Here is a 24,289-nt window from a genome sequence, read left to right as displayed (position 1 = left end):
CAGTTGCAGGCAAACGGCTCTCCTGGAAAATATCCCCCCCGTAACTATAAAGCATCACTCTCACTAAGGATCTCAGCATAGCTTGTAAAGTAACCTTTGTTTTGTTCTTTGATCATGACTGTACTTCTACTGGGCATCATTACTAGGTACAGTGTGAGGGGTCATTTATCTTAGAAAAATATTTTCAAAGAAATAGATGGGTAAGTTCAAAACTTGAAAACAGTAGAATCTTTAAACAAACAACATTAGTCAATACAAGCTATCAAGGCTCCAGATAAACCTCATGACCTTACATTTGGAGATGGCTCTGCTCTCTCGTTCTGTATTTCTTCTTTTCCGTTTTCGCCTGACCGTGTCATGTGGTACGATCTGCCTTCGATGAAAGTAATGTAGTCTTTGTAGGAGCAGAGTGGGCCTGCCAGGATGCCCATGAAGTTACAGTTGTAACTTAAGTACTCCAGGAGGCTTGGCATGCGTCTGTAAATGGAAAACGCGCAGCTTGTGAGATGTGACGTAAGCGTATCAGAAAATCTGATAGGAATAATCATCTTCTTCCTCACTGCCCTTACCATTTCCAAAATAAAACAAGCTTCGATTTTCAGTTGCATTCATACAATAAGAATTTTTTAAAATCTTGATTTATTTTTGAGAGGGCGAGAGAGAGGGCAAGCGGGGGGAGGGGCAGAGAGAGGGGAACAGAGGATCCCAAGCGGGTCCCGTGCTGGCGGCAGACAGCCCAAGGCGGGGCTCAAACTCACGAACCGTGAGATCATGACTTGAGCCGAACTCGGACATTCAACTGACTGAGCTACCCGGGTGTCCCCAAATAGTAAGAATATAAAAGACCAGGATGCAGTGATGCTAAATGGTGTTTCTGGGAAAGGGAGCCTCAATACAGGCCTTTATGACCAACTACAACAGGTTTCTACTTAATTTCTTCACTATAAAACAAACCTAAGACGGACAAGACGTGGCATAAAGAATCATCCCTGACTGGCTAACCATTCAAGCACTCGACAAATCTTATGTGTGCACCGAGTATATGCCCACCTGCTCTAGGGTCTAGAGATACTGCAGTGAACAAAATAGAGACATATTCTGCATTCACACAGAAGATGCAAAAAACAGATACTTTAAAAACATGTATGAAGTATTTTCAGAGATGCTACGTACTACAAAGAGAAAGGTTTCTATTATTACTTTTACTATTACTATTACATGAACCAGTCAAAGAAGGCCTCTCTCACAAGACAACATCTGGGCAGAGCCCGGAAGGAAGTGAGATGGGGAGTCCTGTGAGTATCTGCGACAAGGATCAGGGCAGAGGGAACAGTGTGTGCAAAATCACTGAGATGGAGTGTGCCCCGCAGCAGGGAGGCTGCTGTTGCCAGAAGGGGCTGAACCAGGGAAAGAGACGTGGAGAAAGTCCGAGAGAACCGAGGGGAGATCATATAGGGCTTGCCTTCTAAGCCATGGTAGGAACTTTCGGACTTTATTCTGAATGCGATGAAACACTACAGGAGGGTTTTTAAAAGACCTATGCTGCAAAAGAAGCCCTGTAGCCCCTGAGGGTGGGCAGGACACGAGTGGAAGCCAGAAGACCAGCCAGGAGGCCACTGGGATCTCTAGGCAGGAGAGGACAGTGGCTGGGAGGAAGCATTGGCGTATATTCTGGCAGGACAACCTAAGGGTTTGCTGATACACTGCATGTGGATGTGAGAAAGCAATGAGGGATGCCTTACAACATTTTCCATTCAAATGCTCTGAGGTCTGTGCAAATGGCACGTGGTATCTAAAGTTTACAGAGCATTCTAGTTCTTACTGCAGGTAACTGGGTAAAAAATACACACATTATCATACAGGTGACTTAGCAGTCTGCATTTTATTGATTTTCTTTTTTCTTTTTTAAGTTTATTTCTTTATTTTGAGAGAGAAAGCAAGCACATGCACACACGTGGCACAAAGAGAGGGAGCTCCTAGCAGGCTCTGAGCTGTCAGCGTGGAGCCCGACACGGGGCTCGAACTCACGAACCATGAGATTGTGACCTGAGCCGAAACCAAGAGTCGGAGACTCAACTTACTGAGCCACCCAGGCTCGCCTTATTGATTTCCTAAAAGCAGCTCCATTTATCAAGTCTGCTGTCCACTGACAATCATAAACTACCATAAATAAAAGAACAGCTGGGGCACCCGGGTGGCTCAGTCAGTTAAGCGTCCAACTCTTGATTTCGGCTCAGGTCACGACCTCATGGTTCATGAGTTCGAGCCCCACCTTGGGCTCTGCTCTAGCAGTGCTGAGCCTGCTTAGGACTCTCTCTCTCTCTCCCCTTCCCCCACTTGTGCTCAGTCTCTCTCTCAAAATAAATAAACTTAAAAAAGAGAGAGATTTTTAAAAGAACAGCTACACCTGGGGACAGGAAGCAGGCTTCTGGAAGATGTTACCATCCTTCCTTCCTGTCTAAATGTGAGAAGTGCTTTCCTTAAAAAAGCACACTCTTTGTGGCCAAGAGAAGTTGACAGAACCCCCCTCATATGTGTCTTTATTAAAAAAAAAAACCATAAAAAAGAAAACTGTGCTTCCTGTCCATCTGATACTAGCTAGATCACCACAGAGCCAAACTCCTTTTTAGATTCTTCCAGAATTATTTTTCCACATTTAAAATTGTTTTGAGCTTTACGTCTTTTCTATTGAAGTCTCAAAATTGAGGCGAGAAACATGCTGCTGGCAGATTTTCTCTTGTATTTCTTCCCATAATGCTGAAAGAGAATGCCTTCTCACTGCCTCAAACAAGGGTGCGTGCCCCGCAATCACGAAGTGACGAACTTCCTGTGCTCCCCCAAAACAGCTCCATTTCAACACTGAGTATTTCAAGCCCCGAAACAATGCCAGGTTATCAAGGCGTGCAGCTCAGTCCTCCCAAGTCAAAATGTGTGTCACAATTTGCAAGGACAGGAGATAACTCTGAACCATGACATTTGCTGAAGTTGTCCTGGCTGAACTGTCATAACAAATGACAAGTCATTTTACGTCCTGAGTAGCTAATTATAATATTTGCTACTTAAAATGAGAAGTATTTGCTACTTAAAATGAGACGCATGTCCTTTATGACATGAAATGACAGAATCATTTTTCGTTCCATAGGCGTTTATTTGGGGTCAACTCCACTGGGTCCTCAGTTCGAGCCTCTCAATCTCAGCATTACGGGCTTTCTTGGACAATAACTCTTTGTTGCAGGGGGCTGCCCTGCGCATTGGAGGGTGTTTAGCGGCATCCTGGCCTCCACCCGCTAGATGTCAGTAGCGTCACCCCTCTCCACTGTGACAACGAAAACTGTCTCCAGACATTGTCTGATGTCCCCGGGGAGGGCGCACAAGCACCCAGGGGTGAGCTGCTATCTCGGCGATGAGGATATGATCATAAACGAGCTCAATTTCTCTCTGCACACAGCTGTTTCATTAAGGGAGCAGAAAGAGGGACAATCGAAAATAAATCTATACTATCAGACAATAACATATATTGTGAAGAAAAACAAAGGAGGGCCAAGGGACAGAGAGTGATGGCAGGGAAGGGGGGGTTTCTGACAAGGGGGTCTGTGTAGAACTAGTGGCCCTTGTCGGGCCCCGTACCTGGCGGTCCTAAGTGTGTTAGTCCACCCCCAGTTAATTCCATGAGGAGCCGCTGTGGGCTTTTCCTCAGAAGAGAGGAATAGTCTGATCCAACGCGTGTCGGAAGGACCTGTGGCTGCTGAGTGAAATGCAGACTGTGGAGGGAAAAAAGGGAGAAAACTGAGCCCTGCTGGGGAGGCTTTTCCAGTAGGCCAGGTAGAGGGCGAGGTCCGGCTGGGGCAATCTCAGTGGGAATGGTGAGAAGCCAGTCTGATCAGGGACGGTCAGATGTCATGGTCAGATGAGAAACAGGTCTCCAAGGAAGAGGTTAACTTGCCAGAGAAGTGGATTTGCAGTAAGAAAGCATGAGTCTGCCCCGGTTTTTGCCCTAAGGGGCTCGTTTCAAATGGTACGGCTGTTAACTAAGCAGGTAGTGGGCCGGGGAGAGGGAAGGAGGAGACGGAAATCAGGGACTCTTTTTGGAACTTGTCCCATTTGAGACACCTGCTCAGATCCACGCCAGGATGTCGAAATGGCAGATGAGGGTGAGGCTGGAACTCAGAAGAGAGGTGCCGCGGGAAGACAGTTACAAGACTTCAAATCGGTGGACGGCACGTGATCCCCAGAGAAGACGGAGGAGTCCAAGGATGGCCTCGGAGCCCACGAGTCTTTAGTGGTGAGCCTCAGAGGGGGAGGACTCAGCAAAGAAGACAGACGGAAACAGCCAGGGAGGTGGGAAGAACACAGGAGGGTGGCCTCCCGGAAGGCAAGTGAGGAATGTAGTTCAAGGACTGACGGATCGGCTGGCTCAGATGGTGCTGGGAGGCTGACAATCACGTCTGCCGAGGGCAAGGCCACCTGCAAAAACGCTATCAGACCAGTAGTGGGGACACACCCGAGCGCCGTGGGCTGAGGAGAGCAGGGGGGTGGGGAAGGGGAGACGGCGACGCAAATCTCTCACAGAGGCTTGCTCTACAAGGCTGCAGAGTACTGGGGAGGCAGCTCGCAGGGAAAGTGAGGTAAAGGTGTTTCTCCTTTCAGTGCGAAAAGACAGGCAGAAATGATGAGTGACAGTGCCCGGGCCGGGGCGAGAAGCAAGATCCTGGAGTTAAAAGCAGCTGGACTCAGGGAGAAGGGAGAAGTTGGCCTTGGGCTGGACTATGGGCAGCGCTTGGGACGGGACAGAAGTGGAGCATGGCGTTACAGACACAGGCAGCTTGGCAGCTTTAGTGGTTGCAGAATGAAGTAACTTTGCTGCCACCCTGAGTTGCGGGAGGGTGTGCGGGGCGTCTGAGGAAGGAGAGCGCGCTCACGGGAGCGGACCGGAAGACGCATTGCGGCCACTGGCCACGCTAAGGCCCTAATGTTAAACGTGGGGCCACCCCGTGAAAACAAGTGCAGTCAACGGGGATGAACGTTCTTCCAGTCTGCTCCCTTCCGCTGTCTGGGTAGGCGGAGAGTTGAATTTAATAGCGTTTGGGGTTTTGCTAGGTAGGTGTGTGGGGGGAGGGCAAGGCGGAACTGGGAGCTGAGTGTCTATTAACGAGAGGTGGCAGGGATGGGCCGAGGACTCCTAAAGACCCCAGAATCCAGATCAAAGTGCCTGCTCATCAACTGTCTGTTCAAGTGTGTGTCTACTGATATGTAAATACGGACTACGGAGAATACCAAAATGGAGTAATTTTAAAGGTGGGCAAAATGTAAGAAGATTCCCAAGATATGCTGCCAAGAGGGAAGCCTCAGGGTAGGGTCTATCCACTGTCACAAACTTAACCTCATTCTTCTGACAGCCAGGCACCTGTTAGTTTTTGATTTACAGAAAGCAAGGGGCTTCCAAGGAATTTTTCCTTTAGGTAAAATGAGTTTTTGATGTCTAATTGTATTAAGATAGACCCTATCCAAGAAATTAAGCTATTCCTTAGATAAGACAACAGAGTACTATAATAAAGGAAGTAGAAACCAACCCAGAATGAATTCCTCAAGGAATATTGAGAATATTTTACTGGTTCTTTGTTGTTTCAAAACACGGCATCTATGTGCTATATTAACATATCTTAACTCAGTACCTGCTATTGAGTTATTGGTCTGTAAATGGAAGTGGAGATTATCACTCGTTACTATATGGCAGACACGAAGACTATATGATCTTGCTGTCTTCAGGAACTCAGAAAGTCACAGGAGAGACAGAAAATTTGGTGATACCCTCAGGTACACAGGAGGCACATACTATGTGATGATACATCCAAGGTGCTATGTGAGCCTTAGAAGGGATGTGTAGCCTCACCCAGCCAGATTTGGTGGAGGGAGGCGTGCGGAGGGAGGAAGGTTTGGTTTTCACGAAGTCGGTACCTCTAGGAGGACAAGGCAGCCTTAGCCATGAGAGTCGAGTATATCCCAGGTAGAGACAGCGTGAGCCATGGCGGGACACCACGGAAGGGCACGTACCTTACAGCCAGACCTCTCTGTGATGCAGTCAGTTCTTCATCCTTTCGAAACATCCCTGGGAAATAAAAACAGGTACTTTTGTCAACTGTGATTTCCCCAAAGAATGGCATTTTCCCCCATTCACACTTCTACCATTTTCTCAGTGGAAATTCATGCTATAATCCCAACTTTTGGTGTAACTGGTTCCTTTCTTTCTCATTGTCACATTGGTTCAGTCACGTCAAAGGACCACCATGGAACCCAACATGTCTAGGTCTGTGTAAGATAAATAATACACATCAAGGCACAAATCTGAGACTTCTCTAGAGGAATTATTATTAACTTAAAAATTCCATGGGTGTTATACGTAAGTGCTGAGTCACTGGATTCTACTCCTGAAGCCAAGACTACACTGTATATTAACTAATTTGAGAATAATAAAAAAAATTCTAAAATGCTAGCATATTTTATAATAAACACTCTGACTTTCAAAAGGCGGCATTTAAGGGGCACTTGGGTGGCTCAGTCAGTTGAGCATCTGACTTCGGCTCAGGTCATGGTCTCATGGTTTGTGGGTTCAAGCCCCATGTTGGGCTCTGTGCTGACAGCTCAGAGCCCGGAGCCTGCTTTGGATTCTATGTCTCTGTCTCTGTCCCTCCTCGGCTGACGCTCTCTGCCCCCTCTCAAAATAAATAAGTAAACATTAAAAAAAACAGAAGGGGGCATCAAAATGTTTCTACTGTTAGATGATTGACTAACATCAGTATTACGAACCAGAAGCTCAACATAAAGCAAGAAATGATTTCCCTACCTCTCTCTGACTGTAATGAATGAAAACTGTGTACCTACATCATCTTTACCTTCTCTCCCCAAAGAGGAGGCCAGGACTTACGATTACACATCAACTTACTAGATTCTAAGCCCAATTTAAAGACCAAAGGAGAACTAAATTAAGAAGCAAACAATATACTGAAAACATATCTGTAGGTGTTCCTTAGCAGATGGCACAGGATGGGTGCTCTACGCAGTGGGGCTAAAAACCCCACGTAAAAAGCTCTGTGGGCCACTACGGATGACCAGTCTGATGGGGATGTCCCTCCAGGATGGGAAGAAACCAGAGCCTAACTCATGACTCACAGCCCAGAGTGTTAGCATTTCCTATGGCAAGGTGTCCATTCACTGAAGATTGAAAATATGAATATATAAATACTTAATGCTAAAAATACATGGAATTGTGTGTGCGTGTATTGTATATACAAGGGATAAGGGATGGGGGAAAAGCATTCAAATACTAATTAATAAAAATGTAACAAAGATGAAGCAGGGACCAATAAAACTTGATTGAGACCAAATGTCTATTTCTTTTATATTTTATACTGCCACTAATGTTGGTCATATGACGGACCCCACTCTTACTGTTTTTGTCACTAAATCAGGTGTGAAATTAAGATGAAAAACTGCAAAAAAAAAAAAAAATAGTAAATAAACACACTTTAATGAACCTAAGCAGAGTTGAATATTCCTGTCTCTTATCTCCTCTAATGCAGAAAGTTAAGGTCTTATCTCAAGTGAAAGTATATTTGAATAGGATTTCTTTCGGTGATGAAAAGTTAATTTCTAAATTCTTACCATCATGAATTTCATAAGCCAAACTAGTGATCTTCTGGGTAATTATCATCATTGGGCTGTAATAGAATAAAAAAAATAAATATTTAAAAGGAGAAATTTAAAATAATACTGATGACGTATTAGAGAAGATGTGGTTTATATATACAATGGAATATTACTTGGCAATGAGAAAGAATGAAACCCTGCCGTTTGCAGCAACGTGGATGAACTGTAGGGTATTATGCTAAGTGAAATAAGTCAGGCAGAGAAAGACAGATCCCATATGTTTTCACTCATATGTGGATCCTAAGAAACTTAACAGAAGACCATGGGGGAAAAAAAGTTACAAACAGAGAGGGAGGGAGGCAAACCATAAGAGACTCTTAAATACAGAGAACAACCTAAGGGTTGATGGGGGGGGGGGGGGGGAACTGGGTGATGGGCAGGGAGGAGGGCACTTGTTGGGATGAGCACCTGGTGTTGTATGGAAACCAAGTTGACAATAAATTATATTTCTTAAAAAAAGAAAAAAGAGTTTATTCCACTTTTGCAATCACAAAATCCTGACACTTTTTAACATTAAAAAAAAAAAAAAGACCTCCAAGGGATTTCAAAGAGAGAATTCAAGGGCTGCTATGTTTGGGGAAGGTATAGGGGCTAAGGGAGTTAGGGCTTCTCCCTTGCTTTAAAAGGCAGGAAGGAAGGAAGGAAGGAAGGAAGGAAGGAAGGAAGGAAGGAAACAGGGCAGGGAGGGAAGGAAGAGAGAGAGTGAAGAAACGAAAAGGGAAAGAGACAGGCAGAGAGAGAAAAAGAGAAAAGAAAGGAGGAAGGGAGGCAAGGAGGAAAGGAGGAAGCAAGGGAGGGAGAGAAACGCATGCTCATCCCCCGCGAGGCCCTGCGTGAGCATCACCACCCGCCTCCTCCCTCACGCACTAGGAGCGCTGGGACGCGGGGCCAGAGGGAGGCGAAGGCAGGCATCAGGCTGGGCCCTGGCTTCCCGATCTTGACTTTTCAACAGCCACACTGCTGCCCTCTGGCTCGGCTGACTTAAAGGTGAAAAATGAGTTGGGAAAAGGGGAATAGGTAGAAAATTAAGGTAGACTGGGTGAGAAACGTAGAACAAAACAGAAGAGATGGGGCACGAAGAAACAGGACAAGGTCCACCTCACTGGTCTAGGGCCCAGGGACCAAGGGTCTGGGAGAGCCACCCCCGAGATAGCACCTAACTGCACGTTACCGAGGACTTTAAGTCGTGTTACAACTAAGAAAACGGCAATATTTTCCCCCTGTTTTGTAATCTCTAATTGAATGGATACCTTGGAAAGGAAAAATAAATAAATCCATGTTAAAAAAAAAAAAAAACCACCGGGATACATCTTTATCCTTTATTACGGTAGCTTACTGACGTTTGTATCAAAGAACAATTAATCACAAGTTATTTATTTATAGTTTTGGAATATTCCACTAAAACCAGAAAATCGCGTTTTGCCGAAAGGCAGAGGGTGAGCTCAGGCTCGGAGGTATGTGCAGCCAAGGAAAGGCCTTCAGGAAGGCCAGCCCCACAGCCCACATGCGGCAGGAGGCGGGCTCAGACTCCACCACAGAGACCCCGTGCCTTCCACCTGTCCCCACTGCTCAGAGCACGAGACCGGTCAGCGTCACCTCTACCCGTGGCCGAACACGAGCATCCTTCAACACCTAAAAAAAGGAGAATGCCTTCAGGCATTCAGGGGCAATGCGACACACAGATCCAGATCCCTGAGGACTTACAGCTCATTCTCCTCACCTAACAGGCAAGATCTCAGAAGAGAAAAACCTGTCACATGGCAGGTGCTCTCAAAGTGCAGAAGGGAGGAGATTCCCCGTGGGCTCCCTTAAAAGTCAGCTCCTATGTGAACGCAACTCACTCTCAGGAAATGATCCCTCAGCCAGCCTATCCCCCAGGCTTCTCTGAACACCCAGCTGCCGTTTTAGCTTTCGGGATGTTTTATGTGCCTCCCAGGATTGCAAAAATAATGATTTCCACTTCCTTGGGGGAAAAGAATCATTTTTCTCATCCTGCCTAAGTTCTCTTCATAATATAGCTCAGCAAAGAATTATATAATACTCTTCAGTTCTAAATGCTAATTCCCATTTCACCTCAAGTCATAATAAAAACCACTGATAAAATAATTATTAAATTTATCAACTCAGTGACGGGGTGCCTGGATGGCTCAGTTGGCTAAGCATCTGACGCTTGAACTCAGTTCAGGTCTTGATCTCAGGGTCCTGAGTTCAAGCCCCACACTTGGCTCCACGCCGGGCGTGAAGCTTACTTAAAAAAAAAAAAATCAACTCAATGACAAACTGCTAGGTGTGTATATATAAGATGTTCCAAAAATGCAAATATGTGCTTTGTGAGTGCATGCCCTCCTTGTGCCCTGGCCACCTGGCCTCCCCATGCAAGTCCTGTGCTATGTGCCGTGCAGGCTGCAGGATGGCTCGTGAAAGCCCTCATGGTGGTGAATGTGACAGGGCTGAATGCCCCAGGATCTTTCCAAATGCTGCTCCCTCCACTTAGTCCCTTCCTGAACTGTTTTTGCAAGGACGGCTGAGGAATCACTTTGCCCAAGAGGCCCGTGGACAGCTCTACCTCAAGCCCCTCTGCCACAATGCCCACACTCGCCCGTCACTTAACCTCAGCTTCTCGTTTTCCTCCTCCAAGATATTTTCACGTTCGTGGCTGTTTCATTGTTGGTTTAAAATCTGTCTTTCCTCTCCAGAAAGTCCACGAGGTAAGGAACCAACAGTCTTTTTCACCACTGAACCCACAGTGCCTAGCACAAGAGAGGTGCTGAGTAAATGTTTTAGAAACACTAAATAAACGGACTCCTCTAAGCGTCCGGTCAAGATCTCTTACTCCTTCTACAGGTTGGTCGGACTCCCTCTAGCCTGTCCATTCTCATCTGTGCTTGAAAGCATTTACCGTACTGTTTGTCATTTTTCTGTTTGCTTTCCTGTCACCACGAAAAATCCTGGGCCACTGAACACCAGGAACGCCGACTTATTTATCTCTGCACCTGGGGCACTAGACATATACACGGGTTCAAAGGACCGACTGGTTTGCAAAAACGTCTCGGCATCTTTTTGTTCCCTTTACTGGTGATGGTTAGCCCCGACTATTCCCTTTGGTTTTAAACGGGTGGCAGTTCCAATGTCTCTGGTCCAACCTGTCACGGGGTGGGGTCAGGGGGTGGTGAATGTGACAGTAAAATGCTAGAAGGCAGAAGTAGCACAGAGAGACTCAAAAGGAGTGGGTTATAAGTGAAAGTAAGCCAGTACTACAGTAAAAGTTCAGCAAGGCATGAACACATCACTGAGAGCTGAGAAAAGTAAACCAGAGGGGGAAATGGACACGTGAGGCCAACACGGGCCATGTGCCTGACCAGGAAGCCGACCAGAGCAGGACCAACTTTACCTCGTTACAGCAGAACCAGGGTGTGGAGAAAACACTTGCAAACGAAAACAACTCCACTGTTCTCAGAGAGTACCTGCTGTGGGTCTTCTTGAGAGGGCACTCTGTTCACAAACACCTGTTTCAGTGACTCACACATGATTTCACTTAGACCTTTACTGACATTTTAACTACTTGCTGACTTCGCATCTACTGGGGTCTCCAAATGCTAATCGCTTCCAGGGTCCTAGGAAGTCTGAGATCACCTGACACGAATCAGAAAGACCCTCTGAGGGGCGCCTGGGTGGCTCAGTCAGTTGAGCGTCCGACTTCAGCTCAGGTCACGATCTCACGGTTCACGGGTTCAAGACCCATGTCGGGCTCTGTGCCGACAGCTCGGAGCCTGGAGCCTGCTTCGGATTCTGTGTGTCTCCTCTCTCTGCCCCTTCCTCGCTCATGCTCTGTCTCAAAAATAATACATAAACGTTAAACAAAAATTTTTAAAAAATATATATAAAAAATTTCAAAAGAGACCCTCTGCCTTCCCTGTGGCAGAGTCAGGGATGGAGGAGGGAGGGGGTGGACGGCCTCAGGATCTCCAACAGGGGAGCTCAGGGCTGCAGACAGAGGTACCTGTACCTTCCACATGATGACATCACTGTATTTAGGTGGAAGTACACAGATTTACTCCCCGTGGCACTCGGCTAGGAATGTGCAGAAACGTGGAATCTAACGTTTCAGGAGAAATACTTCAGCCGACGAGACAGTTTCAGGTAATATTAAACAAGGAAAACAAAACCCTACCTGCTATAAGAACTAAAAGCTCTACACTTCTTGAAATTTAAAAAACAAAAGGATACAAAAATTTAAAAAACACTTACATACATTTTTTTGTCTCTACAGATAATGAGAATAGTTGGTTTAGTTCTTTCATACAGTACAATTCAGCTGTAGTTCAACATTATTAGAAACTGAATGCTGAGGAGCACCTGGGTGGCTCAGTCGGTTGAGCGTCCGACTTCGGCTCAGGTCATGATCTCTTTGTGGGTTCGAGCCCCACGTCGGGCTCTGTGCCGACAGCTCGGAGCCCGGAGCCTGCTTCGGATTCTGTGTCTCCCTCTCTCTCTGCCCCTCCCTCACTCATGCTCTGTCTCTCTCTCTCTCTCTCAAAAACAAATAAACATTAAAAAAAATTAAAAATAAATAAAAAAGAAACCGAATGCCGAAAAGAACAGTCGCTGCCTCAATTGCCCATTACCTCCAGGAGAGGCTATCTCTAGCGCCATCTACATACACGGATGCGACAAAGCAACCGCAAGCACCTGCCGGGTCAAAGGTCAGCTTGCCACTGGGTGCAAGTCACCTGACAACAGAGCCCAACTGTCAGCTCTCCAGTGTGGTCCTCTCTTTCCTCCACAAACAGCAAAACCCACCGAGGCCAAAATAAGCCCCACATACCGAATGCCAAAGAAAACGCAGTGAGTCATCACGGAGAGGGCCACGGGTTTCTGAGCCACGTTCATTCGTTCACTTTACTCCCTCGTTCAGAAACAGGTATCTAACAAACACCTACAAGAAACCAGATGCTGGAGACACAACCGTGCACAAGGTGAAGTTCTCGGTGCCGCGGACCTCACGGTGCATCGGACAGAGAGAGATAATGAAGCAGTCAACAGGTGAACGCATCCTATGCCAGATGCCGCCAAGTGCTGAGCGCAGGCACAGAGCAGGGTGGGGGGAGGAGGGAGGAGACCTGGCCTCACCCTGAAGGTGACATTTCAAGTGAGAACAAGGCAGAGAGCAGCCTGAAGGGGTAAGAATGTTCAGGAAGGAGGAAAGCAGTTCAACAGCAGTTCAACAGAAGCGTGACTAGCACGTGGGGAGACAGAAGGCCACTGGTGGGATGAGAGGAGGTGCAGAGGGAGGATGGGGACATGCAGGGGCAGCGGTCAGGGTCACACCCAGCAGGCTTCTGGAGCTGAGTGACCCACGCGAGGGAGGGTTTCCGCACGGAAGCAACTTGGTGTTAAATGGGTGAATTCTAGGGGCTCCTGGGAGGCTCAGTCGGTTGAACTTCTGACTTCAGCTCAGGTCGTGATCTCACGGTCCATGGGTTCAAGCCCCGCGTCAGGCTCTGTGCTGACCGCTCAGAGCCTGGAGCCTGCTTCGGATTCTGTGTCTCCCCCTCTCTCTGCTCCTCCCCCGTTCATGCTCTGTCTCACTCTGTCTCAAAAATAAATAAACATTTAAAAAAAATTTTTAAAAATGGGTGAATTCTGACTCTGGGCTGAAAAGACTGAGGAGGGGTGCCTGGGTGGCTCTGTCAGTTGAGCGTCAGACTCTTGGTTTCGGTTTAAGTCATGATCTCACAGTTCATGAGTTCAAGCCCCCATGTCAGGCTCTGCACGGACAGCATGGAGGCTGCCTGGGATTCTCTCTCTCTCTCTCTCTCTCTCTCTCTGCCCCTCCCCTGCTCACACCCTCTCTCTCTCTCAAAATAAATACACTTAAAATGAAAAAACCAAACTTCTTAAAAAAAGACTGAGGAGCCACAGGGGGATAAGTGGGCAGGAGAGGGTGGTGGCTCAGACCAGGGTGATAACACGTGTGGTCTGATGTGGAGCCTGGCCATCATGTGACGGTAAAGACGACAGGATCGGCCGGCGGTCTGACAATGGATACGAGGCAGGGCTTGAGCCCCGATGCTGCCAAGGTTTTTGACCAGAGCAACCACGCAGAAGGACGGAGGCAAGGGAGAAGGATCACAGGAGGGGCAGAGAGGGCATCGGGGAGTCTGTTTCAGGCGTGTCCAGTGCGAGCTGCCTCCTGGACACTCGGGTGGAGATGTGGGCAGTGAACAGGCAGCGGGACAAGAGTCAGAAAACCCCACTTAAATCCTGACCCCACCACTGATCAATTTGGAAGACTGGGAAGCTATGTCAGCCCCCCTCCAAGTTATTATCTAAAAAACGATAAAAGTAACACTGGGTGGATTAAACAATGCAGCAGTATAACAAATACCTCGAACGGTATCTGAGAGACAGCAAATGTTTGATAAAACCTTCTTTACTAAACAGTGGATTTGCTACTAAAGCACAAGGCCCTGGAGGGACACGGTAATTAGCTGTAAAGTGCAGTCTCTAATGAGGCTTTCTCACTAAAACAGGAGATGAACAGGTATGTGAATAACTATATAAAAAAGTGTCATGAGCCAAACGAGACATCCGAAGAAAGGCGTGCAGGGACGACAGAAAATTCAAACCCAGGGGAAAACCTCGAATTGGAGTCCTGTCATCTGGGCCCGTAAGATTAGCTGTGGTGGACAGGCACCGATGGCTGGACAGGAAGGGCGCCCTGAGCACAGGGAACGGACTGGGCACAAAGGCAAATGTACTGACAGGAGAGCAGGGCCGTGGGCATCAGACGACTGAGGAAGGCAGCCGGGACGGGGCTGCGGGGCAGAGCCAGGCACACACCGTGAGGGCTCAGAGTCCTAAGAAAACCGAAGACTTCTGATAAATCTCATTAAAGCACGCTGCTCTGTGAACGGATGTAACGGTAGAAAAGGCCTGCGGAGGGCAGAAACCAGACAAATCAAGCCACAGATTAGCCCGTCTACTCTTGGTAACTCGACCTACGTTAGTAGCGGCCAGACAGAATGTTTCCTCCAAACAAATGTAGGTCAAGGTGTGGGAGATGCTCCCACGGGACAAAACAGGGTCAATGGAACACTGCCGTTTAGCGGTTGGGCTGAATAATTTACATCCATCCCACTTGCAACACAGTTACCGGGCACAGCGTGAGAGGAGGGAGATGAGAGCGAGAGGCCTTCCAGAGCTCGGCACGCGGCACAGAGAATCCACAATCAGACTCAAACGAGGCTTTCTAGGAGTGCGTGCAACAATCGCACCTGTAGCTCTTAGACCAAACGGTCTGTCCCTTATGCTGGACAGGACTGTCACTTACAAAAGTACTGAGCACCTCGCAAAAGGTAGAGCGTGTGCTCCATAAATCGTAGCTGAACGAACACACGGGAGTAAGCAGTGATGAAACGTCTGCTGAGCATCTGATACCACGTGGTTAGCTCTAAAACACAGCCTTAATTTGAATGGAAAATTATGTCCTGTACATCTCTTTTGCTGGCTGTATTCAGCTACCCCTTCAAAAGTCAACATACTCCAATCAGAACTCATTACCTTTCTGCAACACAACTTTGCTCTTAACTTCCGTCTACAAGTTCTTTACCTACATAGAAGGAAAGCAGTCACCTTCCTTTTGTCTCAACACCATTTACTTAATAATCGAGAAGGGCTTTCCCCACGGATCTATTCTCCCACCGTTTCTATTCCGTCCCTGTATTTCTTGGATCAATGGGTCTGCTTCTCTCCTCTGGCTTCACTGTGTTATCTACTCCCATGTCAGTCCTGTAACAGTTAAAGGACGGCTACTTTACAAACAGGAGTGTGTTTTGTACTGAAATTGCTACTCTCGAGCATTTCTACTTCTAGAGGAACTTTTCAATTCATCTAATTTCCCTCAAAACCCCACCTTGAACTGCATTACACCTACAGATTAACTTGAGAGGAATTCCCATCTTTATAATATTGAATTTTACCGTCTGAATAACAAGATATTTCTCCCGTTAGGGTTCTTTTATATCCTACAGTAAAGTTTTGCAGTTTTCTACACTGAGGTCCTGTGCATTTCTTCTTACGTGTATTCTCAGATAGACATCGTCATGGTTTTCATTGCTTGTGAAGCTAGGATCCTTTATTATACTTGCTGACTGGTTATTGCTAATCTAAAGGGAAGTTATTTAATTATTTTAATGTCTCCTCTATTTTCTAAGGCTACCACGAAAGTCAAGACTACAGTGGTTTTCGACCTTTCTGCAAAAAGAAACTTCTGTTAAGAAACGAGTCCCTTTAATCTGATCAACATTTCAAATGTATCTTGAACTCATGTCCAACTCCCCACCCCAAACACACAGATGTTCACACTCATATACATGCACAATATCAGTTTCCTGTGCCTCAGGCAAGAAAGACTGTCCCGGACGGAAGAGTTCCCATGCGGTTCCTCAGCAAGAGCCTGGTTCCACCTCCTGTGCTGCCAGCTTCAAGGCAACAGCACAGTTCAGGACAAAGGATGGCCACTTAATTCAACTCTACCTTCTTCAGACGCCCAACATTTTGGATATTTACCCTAATTAGGTTCAAGTTAGGATCTTTTCTGCTCGTATTATAACACACTCAAGGCTTCTAAATGCCTAAATGTTTCATTAAGGGGAAAGTCTGCCTCTAGATGGCTTCTTCTCTGTCCTGTGTCCAATAAGAAAAAAAGCCCTTCAGCTTCATTCTCCCAGAAGGCCTCTTTCAGCTAATTTGTCTCTGCCTAATCTTTATCAGTTTACTGATGATGATCAAATGTCTCCTCCTAATGGATAAAAATTACACATTAAACTAGGAGTTTTGTATCAGGTTTATGTTTAAAATGCTATGTTGTTTTTCTTCCACATACTTAAACATTTGTAAATTATATTTAAGTATTTAAGTGAAATTTTAGGGGCGCCTGGGTGGCTCAGTTGGTTGAGCATCTGACTTTGGCTCAGGTCACATCTCATGGTTCAAGAGTTCGAGCCCCGCGTTGGGCTCTGTGATGACAGCTCGGAGCCTGGAGCCTGCTTCGGATTTTGTCTCCCTCTCTCTCTGCTCCTACCCTACTCATGCTCTGTCTCTCTCAAAAATGAATAAACATTAAAAAAAATTTTTTTAATGAAATTTTACATTTCAGCAAAATAAAGCCACACCATATAAAGCTATTTTTAAACACGCATTTTGCTCTTACTGCAAACTACCCTCTAATTTGTGGGCCACATAAGCAGTCTTTTCCAATCGGGGGTGAGCAGCAGTGGTGAGGAAGCATGCTCTCCCTTTGCTCCCCAATAGCGTCTCCATCAGCATAATCAAGAGAATTCCAGGGGCACCTGGGGGCTCAGGTGGTTTAGCTTCCAACTTAGGCTCAGGGCATGATCTCATGGGTCGTGGGTTCAAGCCCTGCGTGGGGCTCTGTGCTGACAGCTCAGAGCCTGGAGCCTGCTTCGGATTCTGTGTCTCCCTCTCTCCCTGCCCGTCCCCTACTTGTGCGCTCTCTCTCTCTAAAATACACATTAAAAATAATCCTTTTAATAAAAAAAAGGATTCCAGAGATGCTGACGGAGGTGAAGCTCTAAGAAAGAAACTTCCCTAAATGACTGTGTGAAGCAAAGGCTCCCTATTCAGTGGACCATCAAAGTGGCTGAGAAATAAACACGTATTATGTTAAGCCACTGAAATTATGCTGTTTTAACAGTGTTAGCCTATCTCCAGCTAGACAGTAACAAGTTTAGAATGTCAGGTTTGAGAAATCAGAAAGGTGATGACTAGATCAACCAAAAGAGCAGTTGTGAGGGCCCAGTAAACACTGTGTCACGCAAATCTGTACTCACAAGAACCGCATCAATGAACTCAATTTAGCTCTGTTAGACTGTTTTTTAAATCTGGCAGTTTAGGGGCGCCTGGGTGGCTCAGTCGGTTAAGCGTCCGACTTCAGCTCAGGTCGTGATCTCACAGTTCGTGGGTTCGAGCCCCGCGTCGGGCTCTGTGCTGACAGTGCAGAGCCTGGAGCCTGTTTCAGATTCTGGGTCTCCCTCTCTCTCTGCCCCATCCCTGTTCACATTCTGTCTCTGTCTCAAGAATAAATAAACACTAAAAAAAAAAAAATTTTTAAAAAATAAATAAAAATCTGGCAGTTTAAAAATATAAGCAGCACAATATTTGTTAAATGAAATATATGTGGAATCCCAAAATATAAGCTAGAAAAACAGAGCAGTTGTGGCTGAAGTGAGACTAGAGGGGACAGCCTCACCTGCTTAGCGTCCCTGGAACGTGGCTACAGTGTCCTAGCACTGAAGAAGGCCATTTGAAAATTCATGATTTTACAGTATTAACTTCTAGCTGCTAATGTTCACATTTCTGTTATCTACATGCATAAACTAAATTAGTCAAGAGTATTCTTTTTGTTTCTATTTCGTACTAAAGGCTTAATTCATTCATTCTTCATTCACTGTAACACAAGCACTAACGCTCTGAATTTTTTTTTTTAATGTTTATTTTTGAAAGAGAAAGAGAGAGACAGAGCGTGAGCAGAGGAGGGGCAGAGAGAGAGAGAGAGAGACAGAATCTGAGGCAGGCTCCAGACTCTGAGCTGTCAGCACAAGGCCCAACGCGGGGCTCGGACCCACGAACCCCGAGATCGTGACTTGAGCTGAAGTCGGATGCTGAACCCACTGAGCCACCCAAGGTGCCCCAGTAAGCTCTGGACTTATCTTGGATAGCACAGCTTTGCCTGCACTGCTCAGGTTTTCTACTCTGTGTTTGTTGTTTTCCCCCAATTTTCTCACTGTATTTTCTACTTTCCTCTTAACTGAGGTATTATTATTATTGATCCAGTAAGGGTTTATTCAATGTCACCATGTGGTAAACACTACGGATACCGCGATGAACAGTAGGGTAACTGTTCCCAGGAAGATTAAACTGTCTAAGTGATCTTGACTCTTGTAAACATTCACAACTAGGTCCTACTCTCATACCCTAATGACAACGTGTGACCGGACTTACACCTTCAAGTTCGTGAAGATTTTCAGTGCCCAATATGTTTACTGATTCCATCCATTAGCTCTTTTTGTCCAAGAATATCTATTATTTATAAGTTAGACCGCCAGCATCTATTCTCTTTTTCTGAATTCCGGGTATATTTCTCTATTCTACCCAATATATTGCTAATTTAACTAGTTTGTAAAGTGTATTTAATCAGTGTGTTTCGGCTTGATTTGTTTGTTCTTTTGCATGCGATCTCCTTTCATCCAAATCTATTTTTTTAATCTGTTTTAAAAAAGTAAAATCTACTTGAATCCCATTAAAGAGAAAAAGAAAATTTCAACTTCTAGAATTCTCTTGTTTCATAGCAGTAATTTTTCTCTAAGCTCATACAGCTTTGGTCCATTTCTAATGTTGAGTAACTTTTTTTCAGAGATGCCATGACATACTTTATTTTTTCGACTTTGCTTATCCTTAGCAGAGGTCCCTTTGTGAGGATGGTAAGCAAGTTAGTCCTTAAGGATCGGCCTGTGTTTATTTTGGAATGGACATTTCATCAGCTCGTTGCAGGACGAAGAGTACCATGGAGCAACTAGACCACGACCCCTTTGAAGGAACAAAAAAGCCAGAAGTTCTTTCCACTACTCAGTCGAGCGCAGACATAAGAAAGCAGAACATTCCATGAAAGTGAAAATGCACGCAACCAAAATACATATTCAAATGCCTGCTCTAGGAAATTCAGAGGACCTCTGGCCCCAAGAAAAGTGTCAGGGGCTGTTAAGAAGCAGAAGCGACCAGATCTTACAGAGAAGCTGGTGAATGACGGTACAAAAGGGATTCGCTCAAGAGATCAAAGAAAGAGACTCAAGGATACAGGCTGAAGGGGATGGTTTTCAACAGTTATAACTGATGGCAGACATTTCTGTAAAATTAGGAAATGCTTTCAAGATCAGAATGCCATACGACAAATTCAATTGCTACACATTTGGAGATTTTACAGAAGTCAACTTAAAAGGACAGGTTATTTTTGTGACTTATAAGCACTACAAAAGGCCACTTTACATGAAGAAAACGTCTCAGCTCATAGAGGAATTTTCAACAAAAACGTGTGTCAATAGCTTTTCATTAGAACTACTAAATGCAACCATAGGCTGTCCTTCCACCAACGTGACAGTAGATAAAACAGGCTACTGAATCAAAGTTTTACTCTTACCCTGAAAAATCAGCAGAATATTGTCCATAATCAAAGATATAGACTCTAGTAATTTGGCACACTGTGAGGTATCCCAAAGCAAACACAAAACAATATCTGGAAAACAGAAACAAACTAGATTAGTGAAAATAAAAGATTCATTTTATTAGAGAATACATTTGAAAATACTTTATTAACCATATGATATGGTTCAAAAGTTAAATATTTCTAGATCTACTCCACAAATAGCTTTCTTCAATAAATTGTAAAAACTCTTTACTAGTACCTAGTCCACTTGACTTTTGTACCACCTTCAATGGTAAATCCATTTAATCAATGCTTTCATTATTTTTTTCCTTCTGAAAGACCTCCATAACCCAAATGACAGATTTGAAAGTCATGTTCACAAGTATAAAACTGTGAGTATTGGTAACTTTTCTATTTATTCCTCCTTTTTAGAAAACACAATTTGGCACAAAAATATGTGGCTAGATCATACATTAAATAAATTCTTGTTCTCAACAGTTTAAAATCATACATCTTTAGTGTGGATCAGGCAGCATTTACTCACATATTACAAGCATGAACATTTAGTGATTTTCACATCTCAAGGTGCTTAGGACAGTTACAATATTTAAACACACAGTATGGAAAATAATTTACATATCAATAGAAGAGAGCAGAAACAGATTCTAGAACACTTAACATTGCATAAATAAAGGCTGCAACGCAAATTAGCAGGGCCGGATTATCATCTAAATAGTTAACAAGATAATTCCAGATGAACTAAAGAATTACTGTACGACATTAAGGGCCTGAGTGGCTGGCTCAGTTGGTTAAGTGTCCAACTTCAGCTCTGGTCATGATTTCGTGGTCCGTGGGCTTGAGCCCCAAACTGAGCTCTGTGCTGACAGCTCAGGGCCTGGAGCCTGTTTCAGAGTCTGTGTCTCCCCTACCCCACTTGAACTCACTCTCTCTCTCAAAAATAAATAAACATTTAAAAAATTAAAAAAAAAAAGAATTACTGCACAACATTAAAACCAAAACACACAGGAAATGTGGATAAATATTCAAATGTTCTCAAATTGGGGACATACTTTCTAAAACACTGATAATATAGAAGGAACCGATAGAGTAAAAAACAATATATTTGGTTAACTTAAAATCTTAAGTTTCTTGTGTAGGCAATTTAGGTAGTTTTATGAAAGAGATCTTTTAAACTTTAGACAAATAGGTAATTTGATCTATTTGAATTATTCCTGAGGTGGGGGGGGGGGGGGAGGAGGATAGCTTGCTAATTGAAATGTTTTACAAAGCTAATATACTCCCAATAGCTGTAACTGACAAAATAGCACACACACATACTCATGCACACAGAGTCCACAAATCACAATTTCTAAAAATCATGTGATTGATTGACATCTGGCTACAATATCTCTCATTTCATATGGTCTTCTACAACCTGACCTTTTGCCCCTCCCCCCGTTAAGAACAAGAGTCTACTTCTCTACCCACTTTGAACCCGGTTGGCCTTCCACTCCTCTGACCAGTAGATTACGGCAGTAACACTGTGCTAGTTCCGAGGACAGCCCGCAATTGGCCTGGCACTTTCTACTTCTTGCCTCTTGGAAGCTGGTGGTCAGGAAAGAAGGGTGACTATGGGGAGATCACCACATGCAGAAGTTCTGGAGGATGAGACACCACGTAGGAGAGAGAGTGAGACAGACACCACGTTGTGAGATGTGTGGGTGACGACGAGGACGCCCTATCAAAAAGAGACGATCTATCCCGTTGAACCTTTCCAGAATTCCTGACCCACAATATCATTAGCAAAATAATATACCTACTTGTTTGAGGCCACTGCAGTTTGGTAGAGTGGTATAATCAGAAGAGAAATCGGTAAGTGAAAACGGGGTGCTACCATAATAAAAACCTGGAGCACACAGTACGGGCTTTGGGATGGGGTGGCAGGTGGAAGCAGTAAAGGCCTGAAGGGAATTGCCAGGGAACATGTAGAGCAGTCAGGAAATTGTAATCGGAAGCTACAGAAACACTGCTGCTCGCTCTGATGTGGAAAATAGAAAACATACCTTCCAGAAGCGCTAACGGGTTCCTTTTAGGCGCGTACGACAAAGTATGGATACAGAGCAATGAACTAAAAAAGAGAAGTGTTCAGGTGTTCAGCGGAATTTAGAGAGAGAGAAAAAAAAAGAAAGAGCTCAGGACAATCTTTCCGGTCACAAAATATTCTTCAAGCAATCACAGTGAAGATGAGTCGAGAGGTACTGTTCCACATGGCACCTCAGGGAGACATAAGGGCACACCTTTAGAGAACCTCTCAGAAAAAAAACAACAGTTGCCACGAATCTCAAGGTTATGCCTCTTAGACACTCTGCTAGACAAGAACCTGGAGGGTGCTGTCCCACAGCACTTTCAGACCAAAGAAAAGGGAGACTGTCTGAAAGAGGTCTGTGGGTGTGGCTTCGGTCAAATGCAGGAGATTTCTAGTTGGACACACAGGAAGCCCGCATCAGTTTTCAAGAGAGTTACACAAGACTGGACTCCAAGGGAGAAACAGTTCAAAACGAAGAGATTTCCACGTCCCCAGTTATCTACTGGTAGGTAGTGGGCTGAGAAAGTTATTCAACGGCAAAATCTGGCTACCTCTTGTATAAAAAGGAAGGACAGCTCAGGGTGTGGATAAAGAGCCACTGAGACCAACTCACAGGGACTAGATGGGGGCACCACTCAAGGCACGGGTAACAGGTGTCCATCCGGATCCCACAGTTACTATGGACCAGAGATTGCTAAGCGACTTGCATTCTTCTCCTTTTTTTTTAACAGAAGGATCTACTACAAGTATCCTATCACTGTTCACCACTATATACTGGGTACTGGGAGGAGGGGTGCAAAAACCGCCCCCATTAGCGCCCTGGTCCTCACATGGCCAAGAGCTGTCCCTGAGGAACCACACTGAAGAAGCCTCATCCACAGCAGACCTGACTTAGACGACGAGATGGAGGGGTCACGCCAGATGCCGTAAGGAGGTGACACTCTGGGGGTCTTGAGAGGAAGTGAGAATACTGTTTATGCGGGATGCACTGTAAACTGCGCAGGCCAGAGTACAGGTCGCTGCCCCCAGTAAAAACCCTACTGCACATGCAGCTCTGAACATGAGCTGGAATAGAATTCTCTTCCCCTAGAATCCGGGCTGGACTTAATAACTTGGTTTACCAAATAGAACATAACGGAAATGACTTCCTGAAACTTCAAGGCCCGGTCAGAAGAAGGCTTGCAGCGTTCTCCATCTCAAACGCTTGTCCTTCGCACTCTGAGCCCCACCACCCGTGTGAGCAGATGGCACCCGCGTGGAGAAGTAACAATCCCCGCTGATCTCCCGGCCCACAGCCAACATCAACCGCCAGCCGCGGAAGGAAACCACCTTGGATGTCGAGTAGTTAAGCTTTCAAATGTTCCAGCCAACAGTTAACAGCAACCACGTAAGAACTCAAGCAAAAACTGTCCCGCCGAATCTAGCCAACACATAGAACCATGAATAATAATAAGAGGGGCATCTGGGTGGCTCAGTCGGTTAAGCGTCTGAGTATTCAGTTGGCCTGAGTATTCTGTTGGCCTGAGACACTACGGATTCCTGGGAGAAAGGATATGGAAGTTTTTGAAGTAGGAAAGGAACGGTGTATGTGTTACTATAGATTAACTTAATTTTAGACTTATTTTGAAAATTCCATTAACATAAAGCCCATTCTTCTGAAATTAATCTCTAAATTTAACATCACAATCCCAATCAAAATCCTAACAATACTTTGGGTGGGACCTGACCAGCTGACTTTCAAGGACTTCTGGAACACTGAGCAAACACGCGGTGAGGAGGACGCGCCGGATCCCAGCGGACAAAAGAGCACGTCACAGTGATTTATGAAGGAGTATTGTTTCATAAATAGATCAAAAGATTAACCAAACAGAGAAGTTCGAAAAAAGACTCATCCAACTAGAAGTTTCTGTTTATGACTATAAAGCTGGCATCAGAAATGAGTGGGAGAAGGAGGAATGAGGTAAAAGAGGTTAGAAAGTTAGCTCTCCTTTCGGAAATAAAAAGAAAACCGTTTCCTGGTTCACACTACACGCACACGTACAAAAATCCAGATTGTGAACAGATCTCACTTAAGAAATCAGATTTCACTTAAGAAATGAAGTGAAAATGGATGAGAATGTGAGTGAGTAAATTACAGAGTTAAAAAAAATTATAAAGCCAGTCCATTTAGAAAAATAAGTGAGGGGTGCCTGGCTGGCTCAGTTGTTGGAGTGTGCGACTCTTGATCTCAGGGTTGTGGGTTCAAGCCCCATGTTGGATAGAGAGATTACTAAAAA

General features: G+C 45.1%; 1 protein-coding gene across 6 annotated transcripts in view; it reads right to left on the bottom strand.

Moving 5' to 3' along the window:
• MBOAT2 (membrane bound O-acyltransferase domain containing 2) overlaps window positions 1-24,289 on the bottom strand; it is a 126,343-nt gene that overhangs the window by 18,814 nt on the left and 83,240 nt on the right. For 2 of the 6 annotated variants that reach the window (XM_042933721.1, XM_042933727.1), the window contains exons 4-7: window positions 19,922-20,017; window positions 7,660-7,715; window positions 6,052-6,106; window positions 294-477 (exon numbers count right to left, since the gene is read on the bottom strand). In XM_042933721.1, the coding sequence (XP_042789655.1) occupies window positions 294-477; window positions 6,052-6,106; window positions 7,660-7,715; window positions 19,922-20,017 (391 nt within the window). Of the gene's footprint in view, window positions 1-293; window positions 478-6,051; window positions 6,107-7,659; window positions 7,716-10,315; window positions 10,336-11,952; window positions 11,987-12,529; window positions 12,696-19,921; window positions 20,018-24,289 lie in introns of those variants that run through there. The other 4 variants (XM_042933723.1, XM_042933725.1, XM_042933726.1 and 1 more) reach the window with 4 other exon arrangements.

Source organism: Panthera leo, chromosome A3 (assembly GCF_018350215.1).
Source record: "Panthera leo isolate Ple1 chromosome A3, P.leo_Ple1_pat1.1, whole genome shotgun sequence".
NCBI lineage: Eukaryota > Metazoa > Chordata > Mammalia > Carnivora > Felidae > Panthera > Panthera leo.
The sequence above is the reverse complement of the archived record's forward strand: the minus strand, read 5'-3'. Positions and strand labels throughout refer to the sequence as shown.